Raw genomic sequence first — 27,945 nt, 5'->3', positions numbered from 1 at the left:
TTTTTTTTGTCGTGGATTTTCCTTCTTTTTGTTCTTAAATACTACAATACCTAATTAGGAACCAAAGCTCTCTAAAGGCAAGGACAGGGACAGTGTCTGGCACATGGCAAGCACTCAAATATTTGTTGGAAAAAAAAAAATGGATAAATGGGTGAAAAATAATGAACAGAAAAACATGACTAAAATGAAGAAATTTCCAAATTCAGGGTTTTTTTTTTTTTTTTTTAAATGTATCTATTTTGAGAGACAGGGAGAGAGAGAAAATCCTAAGCAGGCTCCACACTGTCAATGTGGAGCTCAACACGGGGAAATGTGAGATCGTGACCTGAGCTGAAACCAAGAGTCGGACGCTTAACCATCTGAGCCACCCAGGTGTCCCCAACCAAGTTCAGTTTTTTACAGTACACTCAACTCCTACTGAATGTAGGAGTTGCATCTTGAAAAGTCAACGTCAATCAAAAACACGTAAAAAAAGGAAATGTAATGAATTAGGCGTACAAAGTGGAGGGACTTCCAACTTTCAGAGAAGGATGTTGCCTCCTCTTTACTCTTCAGTGAAATCCTCATTTCAATTTTCCTAAAAGCTTCAAAACAAGAAAAAAACTAGAGATTCACTCAGTTGCATTTCCGAGCATGGATGCACCTTTATCCAACCTGCTCAGCATTTATAATTTCGTTTTCAAGAAAGGATAGAGTGGTCTCTTCTTATACAACTTTCTTTGCTTTTCTTGTTTCCGCTCTTATATTTAATTTTTTTCTACCATATCTCACATAGATTTTTGCAAAGAGAGCAAAAATAAGGAAAATATGCAAACAAGGCATCGACGGCGTTGCTGGCAGCACCTTGAGCACCCTGGGCAGGGCTGGCATTGGCATCCCTGACGACAGGAGAGGCTGCAGACACAGGAAACTCCAGAAAACAAAGCGGCTATAACACGTGTGACTGCACAGAATACATTATACTCTATAACCAAGCAGCTGAAGGGAAGGCAGTAAATATAATTAACAATAGGTTCAAGATAGTAGAGTTAAAAATACGAATGCTTTAATGTGCAAGAATTAAGATGCAAGATTCTAAAGACCTACTGAAAGGATATTTAATGCCCATCAAGTTTATCTTGTGCTTTTAAAACTGGCCCACCCACCTATAATTCATTTGCTCATTTACTCAAAACATGTTTACTCCTTTCCTATTACGGTCCAGAACCACGCGATTTACAGCCAGTACCAACGCACTACAATCCTGTTACTGCCTCCAGTCTAGCCCATGCCTGCTCACTGTTTCTTCTGATATTCCCGTATCCCACTGGCTCTTGGTTAATGCTTCAGGTCACACCCCTCCCCTCCCTCCTGGCTGAATTTGTTGTTTCCAAACACTAGCCTACATATTGTTATCTGCTTAAGAATGCTGATTTAAGTTGCCAATTACCTTTCTTTGAAAAGAATCATTCTCAATTTCAAGGTAATATCATTTTTGCTTTTTTTGTTGTTCTACATTCATTCTGCTTAACAAAACTGGCAACCTGTTTTAGTTGCCGGTTATTTTTGCCTTGATTCGTACATCTCAAAGTCCAGGAAATACACAGTTGGTTCATTTTAGCTTCCCTGGCTTTTACTTCCAAGGCTGTAGGACAGTCTATATTCATCATCTAGATAATCGGACTCTGGGCATCCTGGCTCACTGCCTGGCTAGACCAGAGGAGAGCCCCCCACGATCTCTTACTTGTCTGAGGGACCCCTTGGCCCCACAGGATAGGAAATCAAAGATTTCTTGAAAAGCTATTTTGAAGAAGTTTAGGTTATAAGCAGTATTTCGGACCATAAGATCCTAATACGTTTTCATTTATTCCAAAATAATGCTTGAATATTGTGTTTTTATATCTGCGGATTTCAGCGGTACACTGATACAATGGCCAACATGAAAGAACCAGTTACTGCTGTTACAACCATAGTGTGGGCGACTAATACAGGCATCATGTTGCATAAGAGCCACCAGACACCGAAGAGGACATATTGTATGGTTTCATTCATATGAAGTTCAAGCACAGGCAAAACCAATCTACATATAATGGCAGTGACGGTCACCTCTTCCGGAAGGGGGCTGACAGTCAATACGAGAAGGTCTTCTGGGGCACTGATAATGAGCTGTATCAGTGTTCTTTATTTTGATCTGGGTCACGGATATACTCGCGTGTACAAATGTAAACATTCATACAAGTATATGAATATATACACAAATACATATGTAAAGATTTGTACATGTTAATGCATATGTATCAATAAAAATGAAAAATAGATTAGCTTTTAAAATATTTATAGATTCTGAATTCCCAGAATCCAATCAAGACGCTTCCATATTCTCTCACTCAAGAGTGATAGCTTAGAAACTTGCTGCCATTACACTTTTTTCTTCTTGCTGTGTATCAAATACTTTCTCACCTACTCATGATGTGGTAGCTTACAGGAATAGGCTTTAGAGAGTGCTCACTGAACTGAGAAATAGTAACCACCAAATGATTACTATTCTTCCACAAATGCCAAAAACAACTTGAGGACATCAAGAACTCCAGGATCTATTCCAACTGCAAAACAAAAAGATCCAGCATTTCCAAGTTCAAAACCACCGCTCTCACCAAAAAATGAAATTAAGGTCATTAAAAACTAAAGCTTCTCTTATGACCTTTTCACCTCTATTCTTTTTATCTGGCTGTTCTTGCCTCTTTTGCTTGAAATCAAAAACCTTGCTTTGCTCACTTGTGAAATAACAAAGTTTCAAGAAAATACTGTTGCTCGGTTTGAAGTTTCTTCTTGTTTGTTTTTAACTACAAAAAGAAGATAAAAAGGGTTTCTTGCCCGTGAAATGGAAAATATTTCACTTGCAGTACTACAGATTAAAAAAAAAACACACACAGGAGGCAATATTAATGATTAAATGTTCAAATTACAATCACTAAAAGTAAAAAAGTTAAAAATGACCAGGAAGAGCCTTGGGTGTTATACAGAAGCCCTGGAAACAAAGTAAACAAAACAGAAATAAGAGAACAAAATGAACAGGAGTGTTTGTGTGTGTGTGTGTGTGTGTGTGTGTGTGTGTGTGTGTGTGTATGAGAGAGAGACAGACAGACAGGAGAGAGAGTCTTCTGAGGGGCAAGCAAGGAGAACAGCAAAATAATTTGCCAAATCACACAGAGAAGCAATGTAGAGCCCACACCCCCAAAGGAATAGAAGTTATATATAGGAGACTGTGATTTTCCTGTAGGCATTCCTACATTATTTTGATACCAAATTACATTATCAATTTAGGTTTCAAAATCAGATGTAAATAGGCCTGTGGCTGGATATAAACATATTTCAATGAATGCTGAATGGGCATGTTTTGTCTGCTATAGCCCAGGACAAATACATGTTCAGAATATGTAAAAAGCAGCACACAAATTACGTAAATATTTTACAAAGAAAAAACAATTTTTCTCTGCTGTCTTTTATATGTAAGCTTCCAATAATATTAAGTGATAATTATAAAATTTAATTAGTAGAAAACACTGTACCAAAAACATCAGCATATCCAGGTCCAAATCAACAGCAGGCATGATTTTAGGTTCATTACTTATAAGGTTATTTTATTATTCATTTATTATTTAAAAAAATAAGAGAGAGAGAGACAGAGTACAAGTAGGGGAGGGGCAGAGGGAGGGAGACAGAATCTGAAGCAGGGTCCAGGCTCTGAGCTATGAGCACAGAGCCCGACGTAGGGCGTGACTCACGAACCATGAGACCACGACCTGAGCCAAAGTCGGACATCCACTCAACTGAGCCACCCAGGCACCCCTATTATTATTATTTATTTATTAAGTTTTAGTCCCATGTTAGCTGACTGCAGAGGAGAGCCAGCTTTCTTTTTGCCTTAAACATCCCTAAGAGTCAACTTATACTCACATGAACCATTACCGGCACAGGAAAAAAAAAAAAAAAAATCAGCAAAATACAAAAAAGAGAAGAGAAATAAAAAGCAAAAAGGAGGAAGGGTGGAGACTCTATAACCACTGCTCTGCAAACAGCCGTCATGTGAATCTCTTTCCTACCCTGTGTCAGAAAGAACAAAGGTGATGAAATGATGCAGAAGTCTACAATAACTCCTTGGCCTAGCCAACGACAATCATCAGCATTAAACTGCAATATAAAAAAGTAACCCAGATGAGCGAGACTGGAAGAAACCGATCGAGGTGGAGCTCAGAAGCTGCACAGTGGATCAGAAACCCCCGATCTACAGAACGCAGACCTGACAGCTGAGCACATAGTTAGCCCCATCTCCAGGAAGGGTCTTGTCTTCCAAGGAAAGCGTTCCCATTTTTGCCGAATTCATTAGAAAGTTCTTGTTGTGGGGAGTACAACCCCCTTAACATCCAACCAACTAACTGGTCCTAACCCTGATGTGTGAAGCGACAAAAACCCAAACTACTCTCTCCCTTTTAAGTGACGCACATTTACATATTTGAAAACAGGCATCAAACGTTCTGGTTTTCTTCTGGCTTTCACAAACATTGCCAGTTCTTTCTCACGAGGAACGGCGTGTGCTCTCCTCCTAACCAGACAGGCATGCCTGACTTCTCCTAACGTCGTCGCTCAAACGTGCATCGCTATTTGGCTTGGCGCCTTGATCGTCTCTCCACCGAGGTCAGTAACATAAAACTGCCAGTTAGTCGCAATCCGTGTGCAGCCATGTATCACGCAACATGGTTTAGAAACACAAAAGTGGAAGAAAACTACAGTTGAATCTCTGAAAGTTAATTTGAGGATTAAAAACACTTAACGTTTTATCACGTAAATTCAAAAGCAGTTTCTCAGCTGTGGGGTTTGAAATCTAAATGTACCACGACAGTGTTTCACAGCCCTTCACGGGTCAGACCGTCTGAAAACATAGCAGTATTTTTCATAATTCTGAGGACAAGGGGGAAAAAAAGGTATGTTTCATAAAAATGCAATAGGGTAGCCACATTTCCTCCCATGCATGAATAATGTATGATCTACAATGTTATTTGCTAGACTGTCTAATCACTAGCATCTTTCAAAATGTCTATATAAGCTTTAGCTCATTAAGAACAAACATGTATCCGTATAAAAATATCACATACCTGTGAACACTCAGAATAATATTCTGCCAAATACCAACACACACATCAAACTGACACGGGTACCCTACTTTTGTGCATTTCTCAAAGATAAAAATATTGGGAAATGAAAGACTAAAGAATTATTTCAGCTTGTGACTTCATGCTTACTCCAAATAATCAAGCTTAGCTCCCTCTTTCAAAACAAACCACACATAACACACATACACACACACACACACACTCACTCACTCACACACACTACATATATAATCAAAAAAATGATCTAGGGACTATGGCACACTTTTTAAATAAAAGTGGGAAGAAAAAAAACTAGCAGAAACAGAAGAGGCTAAATGAAAAAGCTTTTAAAGCAAGGCTTCTCCTATAAGAAATGGTTTTTATAATCTTGGAAGGAGCTTCTACAATTCATGAAAGAATGATAAGGCAAAAGCACTTCGTATGACCATAAGCTTTTGACGTAGTAATAAGAGAAAAAAGAGTGAAAGGACAAAGTATCTAGGTTTCTGATAAATCACTATAAGAAACAAACTACGAAGCTAAGTTACAAGAGTAGTATGTTAGGATCAATGTTAAAAAAAAAAAAGGAAATTTCTAAGTTCACCTTTATATTTGTGTATTTCCTGTAACAGACACTTTCTTATTCCCACAGAGGCAACACACACACACACACACACAAACCCCACTATCCTACCACTGCTAGGTATGAAAGATTGATCTATTTCAGTAACATCACTAAAGAAAAATATAATTTTCCTTTATATTTTTATTGTTAACTGACGAAAAAAACATTCACTTCAAATCAACAGACATTTGCTAAGTACCCTTACAGGCGACACATTAATTCTTCCAACAAATATTTATTGTGTACCCCGTTCATGTAAAAGGTACATCTGAACCACTTTCCTTCCTGAATGGTGGAAGTAATGTTAGGAAAGGAGGTGAGGAAAACAAAGACCACAAAAAGCAGAAATCGAGGCTGTTATAGGAATGCAGATTTGGAGTTCGGTAGACCTAAAATGGTCTAAAATGGCCTAAAATGAATGAACCAGATTCAGTCACTAATCAGCAAGAGTTAGTGCCAAAAAGTTGAAAAGATCTTCTGTGCTAGGCCAGGTTTAAACTAATATATGTAAGATTCGTAAGTAGTTTATGATCACCCAGAATTATTTTCTATTAAAAAAAAGATTAGATTTGTTGGCAAAGTTTGTTACAAAAATCCCACAGGCCCTCTACAAAGCAGCCCACCAAAGCATACTACCCCTTTATGGGGAAACAGCCTCGAGTTCGGCCACAACTGTTCTTTAAAAACTCCCAGATATCTGGAATGTCACACGGAATAAATCCTTAATAACACGTTGATAAGCTGATGGCATACTAACAATGGCTCAATATCTTTGGATAATATCATCAAAGTGGGCTACGTACAAAAGACTTATTTTCCGTCTCAGGAGACACAACTGTCAGCAGGGACAGAGATTTTCACCATACCAAACAGAGTCGTGCTAATGACTTCACTCCTGAAAACAAGCCTTCCTGAGTGCCCCAAATCCAGTAAGATGAGGTGTTAGAATGAGTATTTGCTGATAGTCACTGTGTGGGGCTTTCTCTAAACCTTCAGAACTTCTGGAAGTTTCAGATCTAGTGCCAAAAGCTTCTAAAAAATCTAACATGATGCCTTCTTTGTTGTTTAGACAGAGAAGTTTCTACCTTGACCATCCTGTGTACTTATCTTCCCCCACATGCCCGACAGCAACACACACCCCTCTTCACGTTCATCTGTTCACTGTTCCCCGACCGTCGCGTCTTTTTCCTTTTCACGCACCATCTCCTCTGCCCAGGTCACTCTGCCCCAGATATTCACACAGCTTCCTCCCTCTCTTCATTTTCCACAGTCCAACCAAATGTCATCTTCTCAGAAAGACCTTCCTACTCCACCCTACCTGAAACAGTGCCCTCACCTCCAGCGGTCACTTTTCAAATTCCTAACTTTGATCTATTGTTCTTCCTAAAACTATCACTACCTGATACTGTTTCCCATGTGTGTTAGTTTACTGTTTTATTGTCTGACTTTTCCACTGGACTAAATTCCACAAGGGTAGAGACTCATTACTTGCTAGATGGAGAGGAGTTGCACCAAGTAAGCGCTCAATAAATTTTATTAAATGGATGAGCGAATGGATTTTTATTATGCTTAATTATCACAAGGAATTTTTTATGCCTTTGATCTACCAGCATTGTCGACGCGATAAGTACTATAATTAATAAAACAAAAAAAAAAATACAAAATGCAAGTGTTAATCACAAATGCCATTTACTTTGGAATATCATGTTGAGAAACCTGACCTGCTGCATTAATGGCATCATCAATTTCAGTGCCTTTCACTGTCCGAGCTTTGGTTTCAACCACTTCCTGACCTCCCGACTTCAAGCCCTGCGTTAACAATCACAGGCGTCTCAAAGCAATTTCACAGCCCTAACTGCCCCTACCCAAGCTGCTGCTAACTGGCTGTTGCTACATCTGACGAGATTAACTTTTCGAAGTTACTGTTCTCTGTAATCGGAGACAAATATGATTAGATATTATGATTACGATTACTTGCTCCTACTGCTGTGTGCCCTCAGAATGGCACACAGCCAACCACAGAAATTCTGACCACCACCAAAGCCCAAGCTGCCAAGAAGTTTCATCCCCCTAACTAATCTAAATGCCAACCTGCTCCTTACTGACCAATGAATATTTCATCTTTTGTTCTACCCAGAGAGCCTTTAATTGCTGTCTGGTTTTAATGAAGTGTGGCTGATAATAAATAGTGAAAAATGCTCATGGCCCGGATATTCAATATTCGAGCTGTGTTCAACAGAGGAAGCATCGGTGACATTTCTGCAACTTAAATACCATCATCATCCACTCTGTCTCCAGCCTCTTACCTCTGCCAAGTCACCCCAACTGCAAACATCTGTTCTTCAACTGTCTCATAAGAAACATACTTCATATATGCAAAGTGGTCATTACCCTAAAGAGCCAAATGTCTTTCAAAAGCTAGTTGAAGCAAATAAGCAAAAAGAAACACATTGTCATTTGGATTTTTAAGTTTTAAAATGTCAGGCCTTTGGAGTCCTTAAATATTATAAAAGCACGTCCCAGTCACAAAAGCACAAACTTTTGAAAGGTAGAAAGCAAAATCCAGACCAATCAACTCCTTTATTTTATAGACACAGAAAACTAAGACACACAGGAATTTGGCCAACATAAAAAATTAAAATGTGGTCACTCCTACCAACCCCCAGCCCACATTCAGTGATCTGTCCTCTCCATCAGGCGATACAGAAAACTCCTTTCCATCGAAACAATGGCTCCAGTGCTGAAAGAATGATTAAATACATCATTTAATAAATTAATTTCCTGAGTTTGTTCTCATTGCAAAATGTAGTGTACATTTTCCACAACAGAGAATTAAGGTTAAATGAGGCCATAAGAGTGGGACCGTAATCCAGTAGGGCTGGAGTCCTTATAAGAAGAGGAAGAGGTCACATCAGGGTACAATGAGAAGGCTTCCTTGGACTCAGGTGTCCTTATTCCTGCCCTGTCCTAGCTCTAACGTCTGAGAACTTTTCTTTCTCAAGCAGTGATGTGCTACATTAAATCCCACTACTTCTCTTCGATGAGTCCACCTTTGAAAGCGAAAACCTCCAGTAGTGAGAAGGTTGAGTGCAACAGACTCAAATATATAACTTCGTCTTTTTTTTTTTTTAAGTTTACTTATTTATTTTGAGAGAGAGAGTGAGCAAAGAGTGAGTAGGGGAGGGGCAGGGAGAGGGAGAGGGAGAGAAGGAGGGAGGGAGAGGGGGAGAGAGAGAGGGAGGGAGGAAGGAGGAGAGAGAGACTGAGAGAGAGAGATTGAGAGAGAGAGAGAGAGAGAGAGAGAGAGAGAGAGAGAATATTCCAGGCAGGCTCCACACTGTGGAACTCATGAACCACGAGATCACGACCTGACCAAAGTCAGATGCTTAACAGAGTGAGCCACCGGTGCATCCTGGTAACCTCCTTTCCATTAGCAACACTTCCCACCAATTAGCCTCAATGGCCCAGAATGTATGCAGTAACAAATGCACATAATAAATAAATAAATGAGAGACTAATAAAGCTTGAGGTGTTTTTTTTTTTTAATGTTTACTTATTTTTGAGAGAAAAGAGAGAGAGACAGAGAGAGAGAGAGAGAGAGAGCCAGCAGGGGAGGGGCAGAGAGAGGGAGACCCAGAATCTAAAGCAGGCTCCAGGCTCTGAGCTGTCAGCACAGAGCCCTACAAGGGGCTAGAACTTACAAACTGCGAGATCATGACCTGAGCTGATGTGTCAGACGCTTAAGTGACTGAGCCACCCAGGCGCCCCATCTAATTTAGTTAGACGCTGCAAGCATTTAGACTTTTAAAGGAATAATTTTTGTTGTCACTCATTTTTTGCTATATGAAGGAAGTATACTAGCAATCAAAGGAACGATATGTTCTCTGGGAGCTTTTAGAGAATAAAGAATAGTGATAAATGAAAAAACAAAGGGGGAAATAATTTCTCCCTCCTTCCCTGCAAAATCTCACAAATAGCAACCACAAGGTAATTTCAAATTTCCAGAAATGCCTACATTATATATTAATTATAACTAAAAAGTCTTACTTTGTCAAACTGTGATTGATACCTCAAAATGCACTTTGTTGACAAAGTTTTTTATATTCAGCTCACAGTTAATAATTACCATGAGGTAACCAGTCAAAATTACTTTTTGTAAAAAAAATCCAAATGCATGTCAGATCTAGACAAAAGGAAGTATGTCACTCAGATTTCACCAATAACGTATTTTCTTCCTGTTTCCCCAATTCAAAGCCTAGAAAATAAAATCCATTTACTAGAGCGAATACATCCATTCCTCATGACTATTTCCAGAGAAAACTAAAAAAAGCAAATATGTCAGTGGGGATGGGAGGGTGGGGGAAGGTATTAGTCCTATCATATTCAGGGTCTCTATTTTGGTGAAATTATGTCAGAACCTACCCAAGTATAAGAACCTCTTCATTTCAGTATGTTTTGTTCAGTGAGACCCAGAGGTAGCCAACTTGATGAGATGAATCCTTGCCATCAAAAACTTCCATTAAGGGTTTAGTTGCACACAATGTCTTGCCAGGCTACGGGTAAAGCAAGCAAGATAATACTAGATACCTCATCTTTCTAAAATTTCATTCTCTGTGGCAATTTTCTGATTTCTTAACCGGAATGAGAAAATAGTAAGGAAAATCCTTAAATACGCAAGTCAAGGAGGCAGCAAACGCAGAGTGAACAAACTGGAAGTCGGCGTATTTGTCTCCAACACCCTATGACATTTCCTAGTGAAGAAATGGCAGTACTTAGGAGAAAAGTGCAAAAATACACCAGCGAGGTTGCCAGATCCGGGACCTTGTACAATGATGTTATGGGAGGACAGGAAAAATGACTGCTAAGAATACAGAAAACATAATGCATAATGGGAATAGGCATAATGGGAATCCACTGTGCGGTGTTCTGGAATAGGGTGGTTCAGAGTTCTCAATGAAGAAAACTTCTGTGCTACAGAGAATACATTGGCAATTAAATGAAAATTATGAAAAGAATATTTTTTTAATGTTTATTTCTGAGAGAGAGAGAGAGAGAGAGCGAGCGAGCAGGGGAGGGGCAGAGAGAGGGAGACACAGAATCCGAAACAGGCTCCAGGCTCTGACCTGTCAACCCAGAGCCCGATGCAGGGCTCAAACTCATGAACTGTGAGATCATGACCTGAGCTGAAGGCAGACACTTAACCAACTGAGCCACCCAGGTGCCCCATGAAAAGAACATTTTTAATAAATGAAGGGTAGACTAGCCACATGCAAAGTTCAGGAAGACAGAATGCGAGTATTGCTAGACACAGGGGGAAAGGAGCAAAGGAAAAGGAAAGCCCTACACACTTGAAATGGTTTCTGGCTTCCAAAGAACACTATCTCCGTTCACGGAAAGAGAGAGTGTAAGAAAACAATGGCAGTGTTGAAATGGGTGATAAAAGCCAACTTGTGATAAGTTCCTTCTGAACTTACTTTCTGAATAGGATGCCAGTTATAAGTAAAGATTATTATGATCCATTAGGAGAAGAGTTTGGGGAATGAGGATGGGAAAAGAACAAGTCACTGCAAAGGAGCAGAAGCACACAAGGGAGTCGAGGTGGTGCAGTACTGGGTGGAAGGGATGTGACTGCTCACTACTGTCCAACTGGCTTCAGGAAAGGCTGTGCCCATTTGCACACCGGGTGTAAGAGATCATCTCCGTCCGTGCCAATAATTGGCGTTTTTGGGCTTCTCAGTTTTTGCCACCAAGGCAGCTACTGAGTGAGTACCTTTTAGGCAAGAATTTCATGTTATTTTTTGTGTGTCCCTGGGACCTGGCATAGAATCAGAGTCCAATAAATAATCAGTGAGTAAAACCGAACAGAAGGAACCTGGATCTGCACCTAATTTGTTGAGGCTTTCACTTTAAATTTCTTATCCTGTGTTTTTCTCCCCTCTTTCCATTCTTCCAGGCTACCTCTCCCATAGTTTATCTTGTCTTGTAAATAAGAATGTGCAAAATCACATTCACTTTGAGCTTGCATGGAAACACAACAAGGGGCATTCTAGAGGATGTATACGTATTTTGTTGAAATAATCCCATAGAAATAAGAGTGACTATTTCTAAAGAATCCTCACCTAACTTACAGAAGGGAAAACATGTACCATAAGTGCTCAATACACATTTGTTGATCATGAATGACTGAGTGGCCAGAGGCGAAATGAAAAATTTAAACACTGACTAAAAATGAAATGCACTGGTATGATAAGGTGCACTTTCCTCTCATTACCAAAACTAAATTCCAAACTTTAGAAGAAATAATAAATCTAATAACTGCCAAATCTGTAAGTGTAAAAACTAAAATGAAAAAACCAAAACTGTAAGATCTTAATGATTTGAAGTCCCTGAAGCCCATTATGAAGTTTCAGCTGAGACTCTATATGGGTTTGAGAAGCAAGGTTTCCATTTGAGCCAAAGGCTAATTCAAAATCCATAATGATCACCTGCTTAGAAAGGAATTCACTCACCTCGCAGACCACATAAGATTTTGTGGCTTCCATTAAGAGTTACACAGAGAATGACTATAAACCATGGCATGCAACAAACATTTCTCCAATTCTAATCAATAAGAAAATATTGAATAAAAATAGAGACCAATCAAGTGTGTAAAACCAGTACGAGCACTACCAAGACTTAAAACCTCTCTTGTAAAGCAGGATAAATGCTAAAAAATAATAGTCAAGAACTGTAATACATTAAACTCTATGAGTATTTTTGCAAAAATGCAATTTATTAAGTGTGAAATAAGGATAACCTTTTTCCCCCATTCTAACTTCACCTTAACGAAGGGGAAAAAAAACAAACAACCTTAGGGAAAAAAAAAATCTCTTGAAAAGTGGTTATTGACAATATAGCTAAAAAACTTCCAAAGATCTTCCTCTATGCTTTGGAACAAATATAAGCATAAGGATTTCATTTATCCATGCAATGGCATAACTTACCAGTAAATTATGACGCTAAATCTAGGTTAGAAGATGCCTATAATGATTAAAGTATTTTCCCATTTTCCTAACAATTAGCAGCTCTAAGTAGAAATCAATTTAATTAAAGAAGAAAATGAGTATTAAACTGAGTACCAAAGTCAGGTGAAATAAATATGAGCACTGTCACTTAATCCAGAAATTCTATATGTTCCAATTCATACGTTTATATATGGAAAATCAACTAGATTTATAGAGGAATAGTCTTAATTCTCTTAATTCCGTGATTCTTAAATTACACGATTTACTTGTTGTGAATGTTTGCTGACACAGATTTTTCGAAAGATTAATAACGCTTCTTTAAAAATCTCTTCTTTGGGGTACCTGGGTGGCTCAGTCAGTTAAGGGTGCAACCCTTGGTGTCATCTCAGGTCTTATCTCAGGGTTGGGAGTCCGAGCCCCGAATCGGACTTCACACTGGGCATGAAGTCTACTTAAAAAAAAATCGGGGTGCCTGGGTGGCTCAGTCAGCTGAGCATCCGCCCGACTTCGGCTTGGGTCATGATCTCACAGTTCATGGGTTCAAGCCCCGTGTCGGGCTCTGTGCTGACACCTCAGAGCCTGGATCCGGCTTCGGATTCTGTATCTCCCTCTCTCTCTCTGCCCCTCCCCCACTCACACTCTGTCTCTATCAAAAAATGAATAAACGTTAAAAAAAAGTCTTCTTTGTTACTGCATGGAAGGATGTCTTTATTAATTTACATATTTGTGTTTCTGCATTTAAAACTAATTTTGAGTAAAGTATTTCAGCATAATTTTTAAAACTCATTGCTAAAATAAGAGATCTGAATTGAACTCGTTCCAATGATTGCAATTTAGTAAGTCTTGGTTAATGAAAAGGTAGGATCATTCCAGTAGTAAACTGCTCATGTTTTAGAAAAGTACATTCAATATTCTATCTGGACAATTTAGTAGCATCTGCTTACCTGTTATTTCAAATGCCTCAAATATTATATTAGTTACATAAGAAAGTTAATGGGATGATCTGAGGACCTAACCTCTAATGAACCCAAGAGTTTCTGGTCCATTATATGAACAAAGCAAAAATAAATACTGGCTCATCACAGAGAAAACATACACTTAATATTACATCAGATATCTGTGTCCAAAGAGTACCCTTTTTTAAGAAAAATTTATTTTGAGAGAGAGAGAGAGGACCTGCACGAGGGGTTGGGAGGGGCAGAGAGAGAAGGAGAGAGAGAGAATCCCAAGCAGGCTCTGTGCTGTCAGTGCAGAGCCCCACATGGGGCTCGATCCTACGAACTGTGAGATCATGACCTGAGTCGAAATCAACAGTCGGACACTTAACCTACTGAGTCACTTAGGTGCCCCAAAGAGTAAAGAGTACCCTTTTTTATTGAAGTCAACAACGCTTACCATTTAATTCACCACCTTAATCTTTTTTAGGTATACAGTATAGTAGTGTTAACTCTATGCACATTGTTATCCAACAGTTCTCTAGACCTTTTTCATTGTGCAAAACCAAAATTTTAGAGCCGCTGAATAATAACCCCCTTTTCCCTTCTTCCAAAAAAGTTTCTTTTTAAAGGTATTTAGGGCTTTGAAGCTTTTTAAATGGAAGTATCACAGATTTTTATTTTCTTATAATCACAGTACCACAATAAACTGAACAACAGATTTTATTCCGGTTAGCATCAAGCTGCCCTTTAATATATAAAGCCATATATACAACTGCTATAATGCCTTTCAGTTTCGATAAGTCATATCTGTTCAAAGATTTGCCAACCCTCAAAGGATATCTGAATCATTAATGTAAATTAGGGAGACAGATCATGGGTCCGCCACGTTTTCCTGTAAAGGGCCAGTGTGTCAATATTCTAGGCTTTGTAGGCCATATGGCTTCTCTTGCAGATATTCAACTCTGCAACACCATAGCACAAGGCAGCTCTGGACAATACATGAATAGATGAGCATGACTGTGTCAATAAAATTTTATTGGAAAAAAAAAAAGAAAAACAGGTGGCAGACTAGATTTCTCCGGTGGACCGTAAGTCGCCACTCCCTGAAATAAACACAGAAGGGAAGGGAGGGACAATGACAGAGAGAGGGAGAGGGGCAGGGACAGGAAATAAAGAAAATTTTTAAAAAGTATTCATGGAGTATCATTCCTGAGAACAAACAGGTACTAAGATGAGTTGACATTATTTGTTTTATTGACAAACTTTGATAGTAAAGCCCTGGGAGATGCAACACTCTTTTTTTCTTCTTTAGGACTTGTTTCAATGCTGACTGACCTATTGGCATTCGGTGCATCGGCATAAATAATGAAAATATTGATTTTTCAGTAAGTACGTAGGATTTGACTTACCTTAATAATGGATGGAATATGACAGTAATATTTCTGGCTCCAGGTTTGCAGACAAATTTTGTTCCTCCACCTTCAATTAGGTTGTCATCAGGACCCCCTTGCAGGAAAAGGAAGAGAGATTGAGCTTACTAGAACATTCCCCAAAAAAAGAAACCCGGGCTATCTAGATGAATGTTATACCGCCATAAGAAGGACTGTCTTTGCAAACAGTTGCCTTCAGGCCTACAAAATTATTTGGAATGACTGGATCCAGTCTTCTTGATTACGTAAACCGCAGGGGAGCACTTTCACTCTGGAGTGAAAATGTGGAAGCACAATAAAAACAAATTGTGTATTTAAAGAAAGAGGGTAAGGCATGACCCAGTTAAACATGAAAGTTAGGATCTGCTCTCGGCAGTGTCCATCTTGGATAGGGCAGCACATGAAACTTTCCCAAAGAGGAAGTACCATCCAAGTTGTCCGGGGCAGTAAAGGTTGGAGCAGAGACCCATTCAGACCTAACTGACCACACTTCACCAAATCTCAGACCCCATTCATTGTAAGACACATTATCAAGTAACACTAAATTTAAGAAAATCCTGTTAATGGGGGTGCCTGGATGGCTCTGTCAGTTAAGCGTCTGACTTCGGCTCAGGTTATGATCTCACGGTTCGTGGGTTCGAACCCCGCGTCGGGTTCTGTGCTGACAGCTCAGAGCCTGGAGCCTGCTTCGGATTCTGTGTCTCCCTCTCTTTCTGCCCCTCCCCCACTCACACTCTGTTTCTGTCTCTCGAAAATGAATAAACGTTAAAAAAAAAATTTTTTTTTTAAATCCTGCTACTGAAACTATATAATGCATCCTTATCTTTTTCTCATTGAAAAGCTTCTTATAGTTTAAATATATACAAGTATGTTATATAATTTATAAATATTTATTTAGGGGTTTTTAAGACTTTAAGGTTTTTAAAATAAATAGGTGTTTACCATAGATCTCTCATACACATTTAACATGGGAGAGTGAGAAAAATGAATTATGTTCTTAAAATTACATGATTTTCAGAATCCAGCTTTTCTTAATGACTCAGAGTTGTCAATATCCTCGTTTTCTAAACGGTGTCACTGAGTGGGTTTCTTACAGGAATTCATCCAGTATTTTATTCCAGCTGCTGATACCGATCCTGCAAGGTCTAACATTGGTATGCACTTGATGCTATCAGAAGGTTTAAAGAGAAGGTGTTCCAATACTAACCAAGACTTGTGCTCTTTCCTCAAAAGGCCCCTAAGAGGTTCATTAATTGAATCAGTGAAGGCTCATGGTATGAGGAATACCCACTCAGCTCACAAACACTGAGGCAAAAACAACTCATTTTGACCGTCTTCTGGTCCACAGGCATTAATAACATGCCATAGACTTAATACAACATCCTGATTTCAGAGGGTTAAAATGCGCAAAAGTGTGCATCTTCGGGTGTTGGGAGAGGTGCTCCCCCTCCCTCCCACACCACTCACATTACCTTCCATTAGAATGAAAATTAACGTAATCCCTGGCCTCTGTCTTTTATGCACTCCAGGGGAAGTGAAGTGACTCCCTTGGTAAAACTGAGAAGAAAAAGCTGAGTACGCATGTCTCAGCAACCTCCTTATTCCACTTTAGAAACCAGAATGCCTGTAGATGGTGTTGTCTTGTCAAGTTTAACCAGAAAGGTCTTGCCTTGTCAGAGAGGGATGGAGTGGTCCAGTCCCTTCTGTAAGTGGGTGAGTAAATTTGTCTAATTTTGATTTTCAGTTAGCAAACTCCTTTGGCTCTCAAAGAAGGCTACATCTTTCAGTCTGGCTTATACCAATAAAAGTTGGTATTTCAGCTTCCATCTGCCCGACTTATGTTATTTCCTAATAGTTTCAGAACTCTGACAGTAAAGATAGATGCTGTTTCATGGTCTTCCTCAAAATCCTAACAACCAACACTTAAATTATTTCATTTCTTTTTTTGAAATTACATTTTCCTTCTAATTATAGTTCTTTGCATGATACCAAACACAGCTAAATCTCATTTGATTTATTATCTATCTTAACGGTCTCGGAGGTATCTTGGAGATTGACTGATAAAAACGTGTGAAGCCTCAGAAATCCATACCCTGGATCATCAAGACTTCCCAGAGGCATCAGAGTCTAGACAAATCCCATTTGGATCAGCTGTCTCCACCAACTAATCAGAGCAAGGCTTTTCTTAAGAAAAACAGAAAATATAATAGTATGTACAGCTCTTGGTTGAAAGTCATAAGCTATTTTTCTCATGGAAAAAATCCATGCTGTATTTACTATATTTGCACCAGAGATATTAGTGTTCTGCTAAGTCAGTGGTTTTGCATAAGGAGAGCATCAGGGCTACCACAAACATGACTCTTTTAACAAAATCCTTCTCTCGAGGACACACGGTATGGTCACAAACAGAATAAATATATCGTCTTTATCAATACCTCTCTAAGATCATAAAATGAAGCCAGCGCTGAATTACCAAAGAAACGTGTGTGTATGTGTAGGAAAAAAAACAGGTTATCTTCTGCACCCCAGGAGCCACATCAATAACTTCCTATGAAATAAATCTACATAACAATATAATGCCTTCATTTACTGAATATGAACATTTCTCTTAAGAACAAATGTGAGTTAGACTACATGATTTCCAATGATTTCTAAAAAAGTCTCAGGTTCAATGATTTTAGGTCCTCGATAATTATATATAGACCTGATTAACTTAGCTCCAAACTAGTATGTTCATGCCCACCAAATGCACTGAATACACACACACCTCCGTGCCCTGGTCCACAGCGGGCTTCCATTTCCAGGGCCCTGCCTCCTCCCACCATTCCTTCAGGCACCACATCTAGCCTTAAACTTGTCAAATGGGGGGGGCACCTGGGTGGCTCAGTCGGTTAAGCCTCTGGCTGTTGGTTTCGGCTCAGGTCATAATCTCGTGGTTTCGTAAGTCCAAGCCCCACATGGGGCTCTGGGCTGACAGTGCAGAGTCTGCTTGGGATTCTCTCTCTCCCTCTCTATATGCCCCTCCCCCACTCATGCTGTCTCTGTCTCTCTCAAAAATAAATCAACTTTGAAAAATTAAAAAAATAAAGGTTTAAACTGTCATATGGCCTTCTCCCAGGGTCCACAATTCCCTTAACAGTGACTTCATATGCGATAACCTATATAACCTTAACTTAGGTCACTCTACTTCCATTTCTTTTCTAATACTTATGTAACATTTTCGAACCTGGAATGGAACTTCCTGGAAAATGGTTATAAAAGCATACATTTGCTGAATGAAGGAAGAAACACCTAACTTAGATGTTACTGGAATTATATGAGAAAGTATATGTGCAAGTCCTTTGTAAACTGTCAAAAACCTAACAAACATAAGCAATTCTCTCTGTATCCCCAGAGCCTTATGGGTAATAGGTGTGTTTAATCACCATTTGTGGATGGCAATCATATGAGAAACGTAGATAACAAAAGATCCAATACCAAAAATAAGGCCCAAGAGCCACTAGAAATGTCAGTGACAGGGAGATCAGGCTGTGAAATGGCCAGCATCCGGCTGGAACCTAAGTAATAGTTGCATTTGTTCCCTGTTAGCTCTAGAAAGGTGATTACTGCTTTCCAGAATAGGGTGAAACTAAATAAAAAGTAGAGCTTGGGAAGAAATACCTCAACCTCCAACCAAAATTCCACCTATAGGAACCTCATACATGCTTCCAGTCCCGTCGCAAACACCATCTGCCCTCCAGCTGATGTGATTTCCTCTTTGCGACAAGTTCAAATCCAGCTTACTATATATTACCAATAAACAGCACCAACCCAATGAAGATATTCTTGTCAAACCATCGTCCTAAAATAAACAGGTAGGAACCAAAAGTAAAGGCCGTGGCCAAAGACCATATGGTCTGAGTCTCTAATCCTCCGAGATTTAGTCTAGCATTGCAATATTCTGGGTGAGAAACACACGCCTCCTCACACGCCTTCCTGTAATCAAGCAATCTGGGAGCTGCTGTCACGAACGTTCTTAAGGAACATGTTCAATCCTGAGAAGAGCACGAAAGGGGCCAGAGCATCTCCTTCCCCTTCATTCATTATGCTTACGGTCTAATCTCAGCTGTCAGAGGCCGGGTGATAGGCACCAGAGGAAATGCGGAATGATGATGGATGGTTAGAGAGAAAGAGAAACTGACAATAGTATCGAGTAGAATACATATTGTGCAGAAAGGGGAGGAAATGCCCCCGTCGTATTTTAGTTTCTAACAACGAGGACAATGGTTTGACAGGCTCTTGCAGACAAGTGGCAAGAGGCCCCAAGGCCACCCAAAGACTGCTGGGATGGCAGCATCTTAGTGCTCACAATCTGGGCTTTTTTAGAATTCGTTGACACAGAAGTGATTAGCTCCTAAGCTTATTTATTCCTTGATTCTTCCCAACTGGAATTTGATGGCATTTATAATGAATATAGTCATGTTAATAAAACAGAAATCGAAAAGCCCAGCCTCAGAAAGAAATGGAAACAAATGTTCTCGCTGCGAGGACTTCATGGTAAGGTGGGAAAAATCAGTAAGATGGATGTCGGACCCCAGATGTGCTACTTGATATTATAAGTGACAGAATTTTTTAAATTTTCTGAGCCTCAGCTTTCCCATTTATAAAATACACACTGAAATAAACTCTTCCAAAGACTTGTGGTGAGAACGTACTCAAGGGGATTCAGTCCAGGGTTCGACACCTAGTATATCTCAAATAAATGGTCTCCTTTCCTCATTAGAATTACCAAACAGTTAAGGGTCTAACTGATCACTCACACACACACACACACACACACACACACACAATCACCGAAACATAAACTAAAATACAAAAGGCCCAATTTTTAAAATGCTATTCCTGCTACTTTAGGCAGCACTGGAGGAGTCAAGAGCGTTAGCAAGGCCATTAGAACATGTCTGTCTTATTTGGGGGGCATGATTATTGCAGTGCAAGGTTAGAAAACTGCTGAGAACACTTAGAGCATGACAGAATAAAATCTGCCTTTCTCTACTTTTAGTTTTTCAATTAAAAAGAGTATTGAGGGGAGCCTGGGTGGCTCAGTTGGTTAAGTGTCTGACTTCGGCTCAGGTCATGATCTCACGGTTTGTGAATTCAAGCCCCATTGTCGGGCTCTGTGCTGACAGCTCAGAGCCTGGAGCCTGCTTCGCATTCTGTGTCTCCTCCTCTCTCTGCCCCTCCCCAACTTGTGCTCTGTCTCTCTATAGCTCTCAATAAATAAATAAATAAATAAATAAATGTAAAAAAAATTTTTTTTTTTTTTTCCAATACTATTGAGGCACCAGGTGGCTCAGTCGGTTAAAAGTCCAACTTCGGCTCAGGTCACGATCTCACTCATGGTTGGTGAGTTCGAGCCCCACATCAGGCTCTGTACTGACAGTGTGGAGCCTGCCTAAAATTCTCTCTCTCCCTCCCTCTGCACCTCCCCAACTCATGTGTGCATGCTGTCTCTTGCTCTCTCAAAATAAATTTTAAAAAATAAAAATAAAATAAAAAGTAAAAAAATAATATTGAATGTATAGATATTATGATTATGAATTGTTTGTGCCAAGTGCTTAGATGGAAACAGTACAGAGTCTGACGGTCAACTGTGCTGAGCCATAGAAAGCAGCATGCCTTATCTGACATGTTCAACATGGCCTGGATTTCAACTTGGCCTTTCCACATTGAAAAGAACCACACTGAAGATGAATTTCTTTTTACAGCAAATACTTTGCTTCATAAACACTTTTGAAGGATTATAAAAATGCATTCTGATTGCATCAATAAACAGGGTCTTTAATTGACTCTAAGAGCCTGCTGAATGGTCTAAGAATTCCCTGAATTCATAGCTGTCACCTTGCCAGAAGCCTTCTCTTAGATTAAGTTCTTTAGCAAGTTCCCATTCTAAAGCACAGATTATCATTAGGACTCAGTGCTGTTGCTGCTGTTACCACCAATGCTGGGAGCTATGACAGGGACTATCTATGAGTTTGGGGTTTGGTGCGAGATTAAGAAGAAAACAGAAGTACGATATTTATTCTTACACTCAAATAACTTACTATTACGGTCAAGTCAAGCAAATCAAGATTGGTGGTAACATCCCATTGCTCATGGTAAGTTGCTGTTGGACCTGGGAATAAACCCCTTCGAGGAAAGGATCATCTTTTGGACTCAACTCTCACTAAGTCTGTAATGATTAACAACAATACAATCTTGTTCATGGATGTATCTCTTGTGCTTAGGATAGTTTCCGGCACACAATAAGTACTTGGTAAGTGTTTGTTGAGTATTTATTATTTACATGAATAAACAAATGAACAAACAAAACATTGATAATGTCTTTTTTAGATCTAGTGAATTCTAAGTGCAAACCACGCAGGAACAAATAGCAAATGTGTTTTGCATAAAGTATGCAAAGTAAGGAATCATGTTTCAGCAAAATGCTAAAAAATTATAATAAATACTACTTATAGAAAACAATCTCCCAAGTAGAAACAAATTAGTTATCCCCACCATTAGAGGAGTAAATGCCTTGTCTATATTTCATTGCTCAATTATATTTTATTCCCGGGTAGCTCTAATTTTGTACTGTGTAGATAAAAAAGACAGGTGTCAAGTATTAGGCAGATATGAGGAAGAAGGTCAAGAGGGGGAGAGGGGATTCGTATTTATTAAACATCTACCAGGAAACTGACACTGTGCTGGACCCTAAGCATAAAACATCTCACTTAATCCTAGTAATATCCCTGTAATATTATTACTCAACACAGAGATGAGGAAATGGGAGGCTCTGGGGCAGGGGGTGCAGAGCCTTGCTCAAAATCAAAACCACACATGGCAGGTTCAGTATTTAAACAGTTTTTCCCAATATACATACACTACAATGTGCTTAATATCACTTTATGTTCCAAGAAACTCACAGGTTGAATAAATTGACAGACATGAGGAGCACCTGGGTGGCTCAGGTCATGAGGTCGCAATTTGTGAGTTCAAGCCCCACGTGGGGCTCTGTGCTGACAGCTAAGAGTCTGGAGCCTGCTTCGGATTCTGTGTTGCCCTCTCTCTCTGCCCCTCCCCTGCTCGCACTCGGTCTGTCTGTCACTCTCTCTCTCGCTCAAAAATAAACAAATATAAAAAAATTAAAACAAATGACACAGATGATGGGTGACATAGGAAAACTCTAAAACTGGGAGGAATAAATCCTGATTTTACAGTGGTTTGACACCTAAAATCCATTTTCCACGGAATCGACACTAAATAGAGCAGCTGATGATCAAGTCAATGTACAAAAAGCCTCTCTGATCAAAAATGTACGTGAAGCCTGACAAAAACAACATTCTACAGATAAAACCATCATGTAAGCAATGATTCTGGGGGGAAGACACCTAATGGTCCAACTGAGGCCAGAAATAACTTTCCTCTCTAACGTAGTCCCAGCAGCAAGACCCAGAACTAACTCTATTTCTCCCCATCTCTCCTGACTAGCCAGCACTGCATATAATGACCCCTCCAACTCCAAACTACTGGTGAGGGTTCCTTGGAGGTCCAGGAACACGAGGGTAGGAAGACAGGAAAGGGTCTGGCCCTTCATCAGGAGGGAGCTTTGGAGCGTCTGCCTGTATCAATACCCAAAATACAAACAGAAGCCCACTTTTTCTGCTGCCTCTTTTTAAAGGACTCCCAGTGGCTCTCCCTCGCTTTGACTTTTCCTGTTACATCTGAGGAAGGATTTCTTGATAATCCCTCTATACTGCTGAGGGCCCAGGTGGGCTGAAATAACTGCAATGTAGAGCAGCACCATATTGCTGTGGAATATTCTAGAGCAGAAGTAAGAATGGAGAAGAGACACTAGACTCTGAGAGCTAGAGGTAAGGATTTACCAGCCGAATGGAGCAAAAGAACAAGGGGAAAAGGAGTCAAAGGTTCTGGTAAGAAAGACATTCCAATGATCCACCACAGAGGGGTCAAGGCTTGGTGAGAAATAAATGAGACTTGGAAAGCGTCCTGACTGATGATAAGCAGTGCAAGCTGTCACGTGGGGATTTCTCGCGGATCAGAGTTTTTATGGCTGAGGTCAGAGACAGAGAAGACTTAAAAGGAATGGAGGTTGTAGTCAGGGACATACTTAGAATTATCTCTCTCCTCGCCTTCCCTGTGGTCATCACAGGAAGCCCTGAGTTAGAAACAAGGTGAGGTGGGGCAGTAAATCTGATGGTCAGTAGTTACAGAATTGGGCAGCAGCAGAGGCTGGGGGCGGGGCAAGACTGAGAAATGAAAGAAATAAAGGAAATTCCAAGGACCTCAGCCCTGAGGAAGAAGGGGAAGTTCCTTTCGGCCCCTCTCTACTGTCACCCACAGGTAAAAAGCGTAACGTACAGAAGGAGGATCTAAATTAGAGACTGCCCAGTGACAGGTTATTTTTATATAGCCAGAAATACCATATTCACTGGTGGTTCAAGAATGCAATACATTCTATTTCCCAAATAACACGTGAATTTGTAATTATTTTTCTGGGATGGTGTCTTGGCTTAAAAAAGAAAATAAGAAAAAAATCTTTAATCATCTTCCTAACAATGAATGCAACGATGTTTCGGATGGAGGAATGACAAGGAACCAAAAACAACGAAACAACAGATTTTCAGGTTAATGGAGCTCACCCTGAGCCATCGGTAAAACGTGTTCACCCGGTGCTCTTCCGTGAGCGTAAGTCAAAGGCGGCTCCATTTGTAACAGTACAGACTGTTTCTCTAATGGAGTCTGAAATGGCATGCTCTATGAAGAGCGTAATGTAAGATATGAGCCAATTACCGAAGGATCCACAGTCACTGCATGCATATTTTTAAATGGTTGATCAATAAGGCACAAGGGAACTTTAATTGACCATTTTTGAGAAGCATTCCTATCTTAGTGACATTACCCTGCAACTCACTTTATTTTAAGGCTACATAAGGAGACGGCATTGATTCTTTCTCCTTCCACTCTTTAACTGATTCCCTAGTTTTAATTATCTTGAATCTACTAAATAGGTTTTAGCGGTTAGCCGGGTATATCTAACGCAAAGATTTTTGTGTGGGTAAGCTGCTTTATCATGTGTCTGATTTCTGTCACTTAGCATGTTTTCAAAGTTCATCCATGTTGTAGCATTTATCAGTCCTTCATTTAAGTTGGAGTAATATTCCAGTGTGTGTATATACCACAGTTAGTTTATCTAACTCACCAACTGATGAACGTGGATACTTTCACTTGGGACTGTTATGAACAACACTACTAGGAACATCCATATACAAGTTCTGTGTGGACGTATGTTTCCAGTTCTCTTCCATATATACCTAGAATTTGAATTGCCGGGTCATACAGTAACTCTATGTTTAACATTTTGAGGAAATGGCAGACTGTCTTCCAAGCAAGCTACACTCCAATGCTCACTGTTGTTATTTTCTTTAATAACTATTTAAAAGAAAATCTGTGCATTGGGGCGGGGAGGTGATGAGTAGCCCACAGAGGTAGTGTAAGTATTTTGTTCTCCAGAAGAACCCTTTCCCACCAGCCCCAGATGTCCCCCTGCCTCTTGTAGGGGTGACCCTGTTTTGAAGGATCACTGCAGAAACATTAACAGTGTAACAAGTGGATGGCAGGGCAGAAGTCTTTGGAAATTGGTACAACCGGGAAATTCTCCGTCCGATCTGTACTGTTTCAACTAAGTGTCTGTGTTGGTTCACCGACCATGATTAAACCTGACAATAAGGATTCTCTCCTCACTCATGTTTCAGATTGCCAAAGATTTTACTGTTTGCTCAGTAGTTCTTGTTAAAATAAAGCCAAGAGTGATACAAAGGATGACAGAACGCAGTGAATTTCTCTAATCAGATGAGCCCATCTCAGTGCTGACCTAACATGTATGTTCGACTAGTCAGGAGTCTTCCCATGATGGCTTGCCAGCTGAGTAGTGGATTTATGGTGCGGATGAGTATGAAGCTGAACACAGACTGAGCCCATTAATCTTATTTTGCCTGTGAAATGGTCTATGATGGTGTCCAGGCCACTGGAAATGACTGGTGCATAAATATACTAGTTCGTATAGAAGAAATGGTATTGTTAAATGTTGTCATTGTCTCCATGCTCACAGATGTGCTTAAATCTAAGGACGCCCATAGGAAGAAAGAAATTATTTTGAAGGGCCTAAAGTGACAGGCAGGAAGTGTAATAACCCTAAATGACTTTAAGAGGTAAGAGAGAGAAAGGTCTCCTTGAAGACAAATTTAGAGTCAAACTACAAGTTGCAAAACATGGTAGGGTTTAACTTACTGACAAAGATAATGAGTGCTGGCATCCAAACAGAAACAGCATTATTTCATGGCTCATTGGAAGCATCTGGATGACTAAGGCACAGGTGGCTTTAAATAACTTTCCCAGCAAACCCATGGTCACTCTTTAGGGTTAATCAGCAACAGTCAACTTTCCAGGCACTCTAGGCAACAACTCTTGGAATATTCCCACAGAATTAAAATCAGCCTTCCAAACCAGCTAAGCACGAGCCGTGACATGATCAACACTCAAAATTACAGCTGGCAGGGGGTTTATTTTTTCCCCCTCTGTTTCTATATAAATAGAGCATAACATAGGATTGTGTCTGCCCTATGTTCAGCAAAAAAATTGATTTAAAATATTGTGTTTTACAATCTATCCAGACTGTCCATCCCCTGCAGCTCTCAAATGCCAAATATATATATATATATATATATATATATATATATATATATATATATATACCTAAACCAAATAAAAAAGTAGTGAATTTTTCCAGTCTTATTTCCTCCACATTTATCTGGCATGCTTATATCTTGCACTTGTCAAAATTTTTATTTTCCATTCCATCAGCCATGATTGTCATAACGTGTGTATACATACATATGGATATATATATATATATATATATCCATCCCTCCTTCAACGTTAACATTTTACATATTACTTAACTCCGTAATTCTGGCTCTAGGCATTTCCTTCCATCCTCAATAAAAATAAACACCATCATGGGGGAACTTAAGATTTGGCAACAAGCATGTTCATCATAGAACAGTAAATTCAACTTTTAAAAAGTCAATTAAAATGCAAAATAACAGGGACTTAGTTACAAACATACACACAAATCTACATATACATAAGTGATACAAACATGTATGTATGAATGTATGTATGTACGTATGTATAACTGGAATATGATACAGCCATTAAAAATATACAGGCTGCAGGGTGCCTGGGTGACTCAGTCGGTAAGCGTCCGACTTCAGCTCAGGTCATGATCTCACGGTTCGTGAGTTTGAGCCCTGCGTCGGGCTCTGTGTTGACAGCTCAGAGCCTGGAGCCTACTTCGGATTCTGTGTCTCTCTGTCAATCTGCCCCATCCCCATTCATGCTCTGTCTCTGTCTTAAAAAATAAATAAAACATTAAAAAAATTTTAAAAAAATACAGACACTGCAATAAGGCAAGAAAAAGACATAACAGACAGGAGCCATTAGGGCAAAAGTTATTAACAAAAATATCATTTGAGAGAAACCAATATTAAGTGTTTCATAGCTGCAATACTGAATGTCTGATGATTTGATTCTTTTGTAAACCATCTCTGTTGAATCTTGCTCCTGGATCCCCATTTTCTGGATATATTGTGTATCGTGTATGTGTGCACATATGTGTGGAAAAGTGTGTGTTATATAAGTTCATATTCCTTAGAAATTTGTCTGTAATAATTCTTGAAGGTCTGGTTTAAAGAGAGGCTCCATCAGAAAAGATTAGCAATGGCTTCTGCTAGTTAACAAGAGAACTACCAACCTGGGGCCCAAACTCTTGCTTTCAAATTTTCTCACACCACCCAGATGATGTTTATGTTGGCAGCTAATGTGTTTTTTTCTGGGGATTTTTCCTGCTCTCAGCCTATGCCAAGGTGACCAATTTTCTTCCAGTCCCTTACAGGAGATGGAAAGATTATGGAGAAAAGGATGGTATTTCTAGATGACCCATGTACTCCATATGGAGTTTGGGGATAACTTTCTATTAGACTCCCCAGGCTGGGGAGGTTCTGGGCTTTGTTCCTACTCTGTGCCTTGCAAGTTCACTTGGGTTTGGCAAGTACTTTCAAGGTAAAAACTGGCTTGGAAGTACTTTCGCCAATATCTCTCTGGAGTCCTTTTACTGCTTCCAATAATCCTAACTTTCTTGCCAGCTCATCAAAGCGATTTAACACATTTTTAAGTTTTCACCCAACACTTGAAGTTTTTTCACGCGACGATCAACGAAGATACCAGTCACACTGCTAGAAAGAAAAGTCTCCACACAACATACTCTTTACAGAACAGTCTACAATTCCCCCTCTGAATTCAACTGTTCCGACACAAGTATCTTTGGATTCTGTATAGATATCTCTATTCCTGTTTGCTGTTGGTTTTCAGTTAGTTCTCATGGTTAGCCTAAGATAATCATTACAATACACAAAAATTAACAGAATAAAAATAATACAGCTTTTGCCTTAAATGTTATCAGTTAACTTGATAGAGTGAAATAAACAATATAGAATAAAATGGAATTTGATATAGATTATAATCAGATGTTAAGAAATGAAGTCCTCCTTCTTTGATATCAAGTAATTTTATGTCACAACAAGAAAGTTGTTTAAGCTCCCTGAGGCTTCTTTTTCTTACCAATAAAGAGAACGAACCAGATAGTGTAGTCTTGAGAAACCATTCCATTTATGAATTTTTATTTCCTAGATCATAAAATTTCCTTTGGAATATATTCTA

The 27,945-nt window shown here is 39.5% G+C and overlaps 1 protein-coding gene across 1 annotated transcript in view; it reads right to left on the bottom strand.

Annotated features, from left to right (window-relative positions):
• Positions 1-27,945, bottom strand: part of EXOC4 (exocyst complex component 4) — a 753,548-nt gene that overhangs the window by 400,442 nt on the left and 325,161 nt on the right. The window contains exon 10 of the mRNA XM_019452780.2: positions 15,106-15,202. Within this exon, the coding sequence (XP_019308325.1) occupies positions 15,106-15,202 (97 nt within the window). The remainder of the gene's footprint in view (positions 1-15,105; positions 15,203-27,945) is intronic.

Source organism: Panthera pardus, unplaced genomic scaffold (assembly GCF_024362965.1).
Source record: "Panthera pardus isolate Hobbes unplaced genomic scaffold, ASM2436296v1 HiC_scaffold_8, whole genome shotgun sequence".
NCBI lineage: Eukaryota > Metazoa > Chordata > Mammalia > Carnivora > Felidae > Panthera > Panthera pardus.
This window is presented reverse-complemented; position numbering and strand designations above follow the sequence as displayed.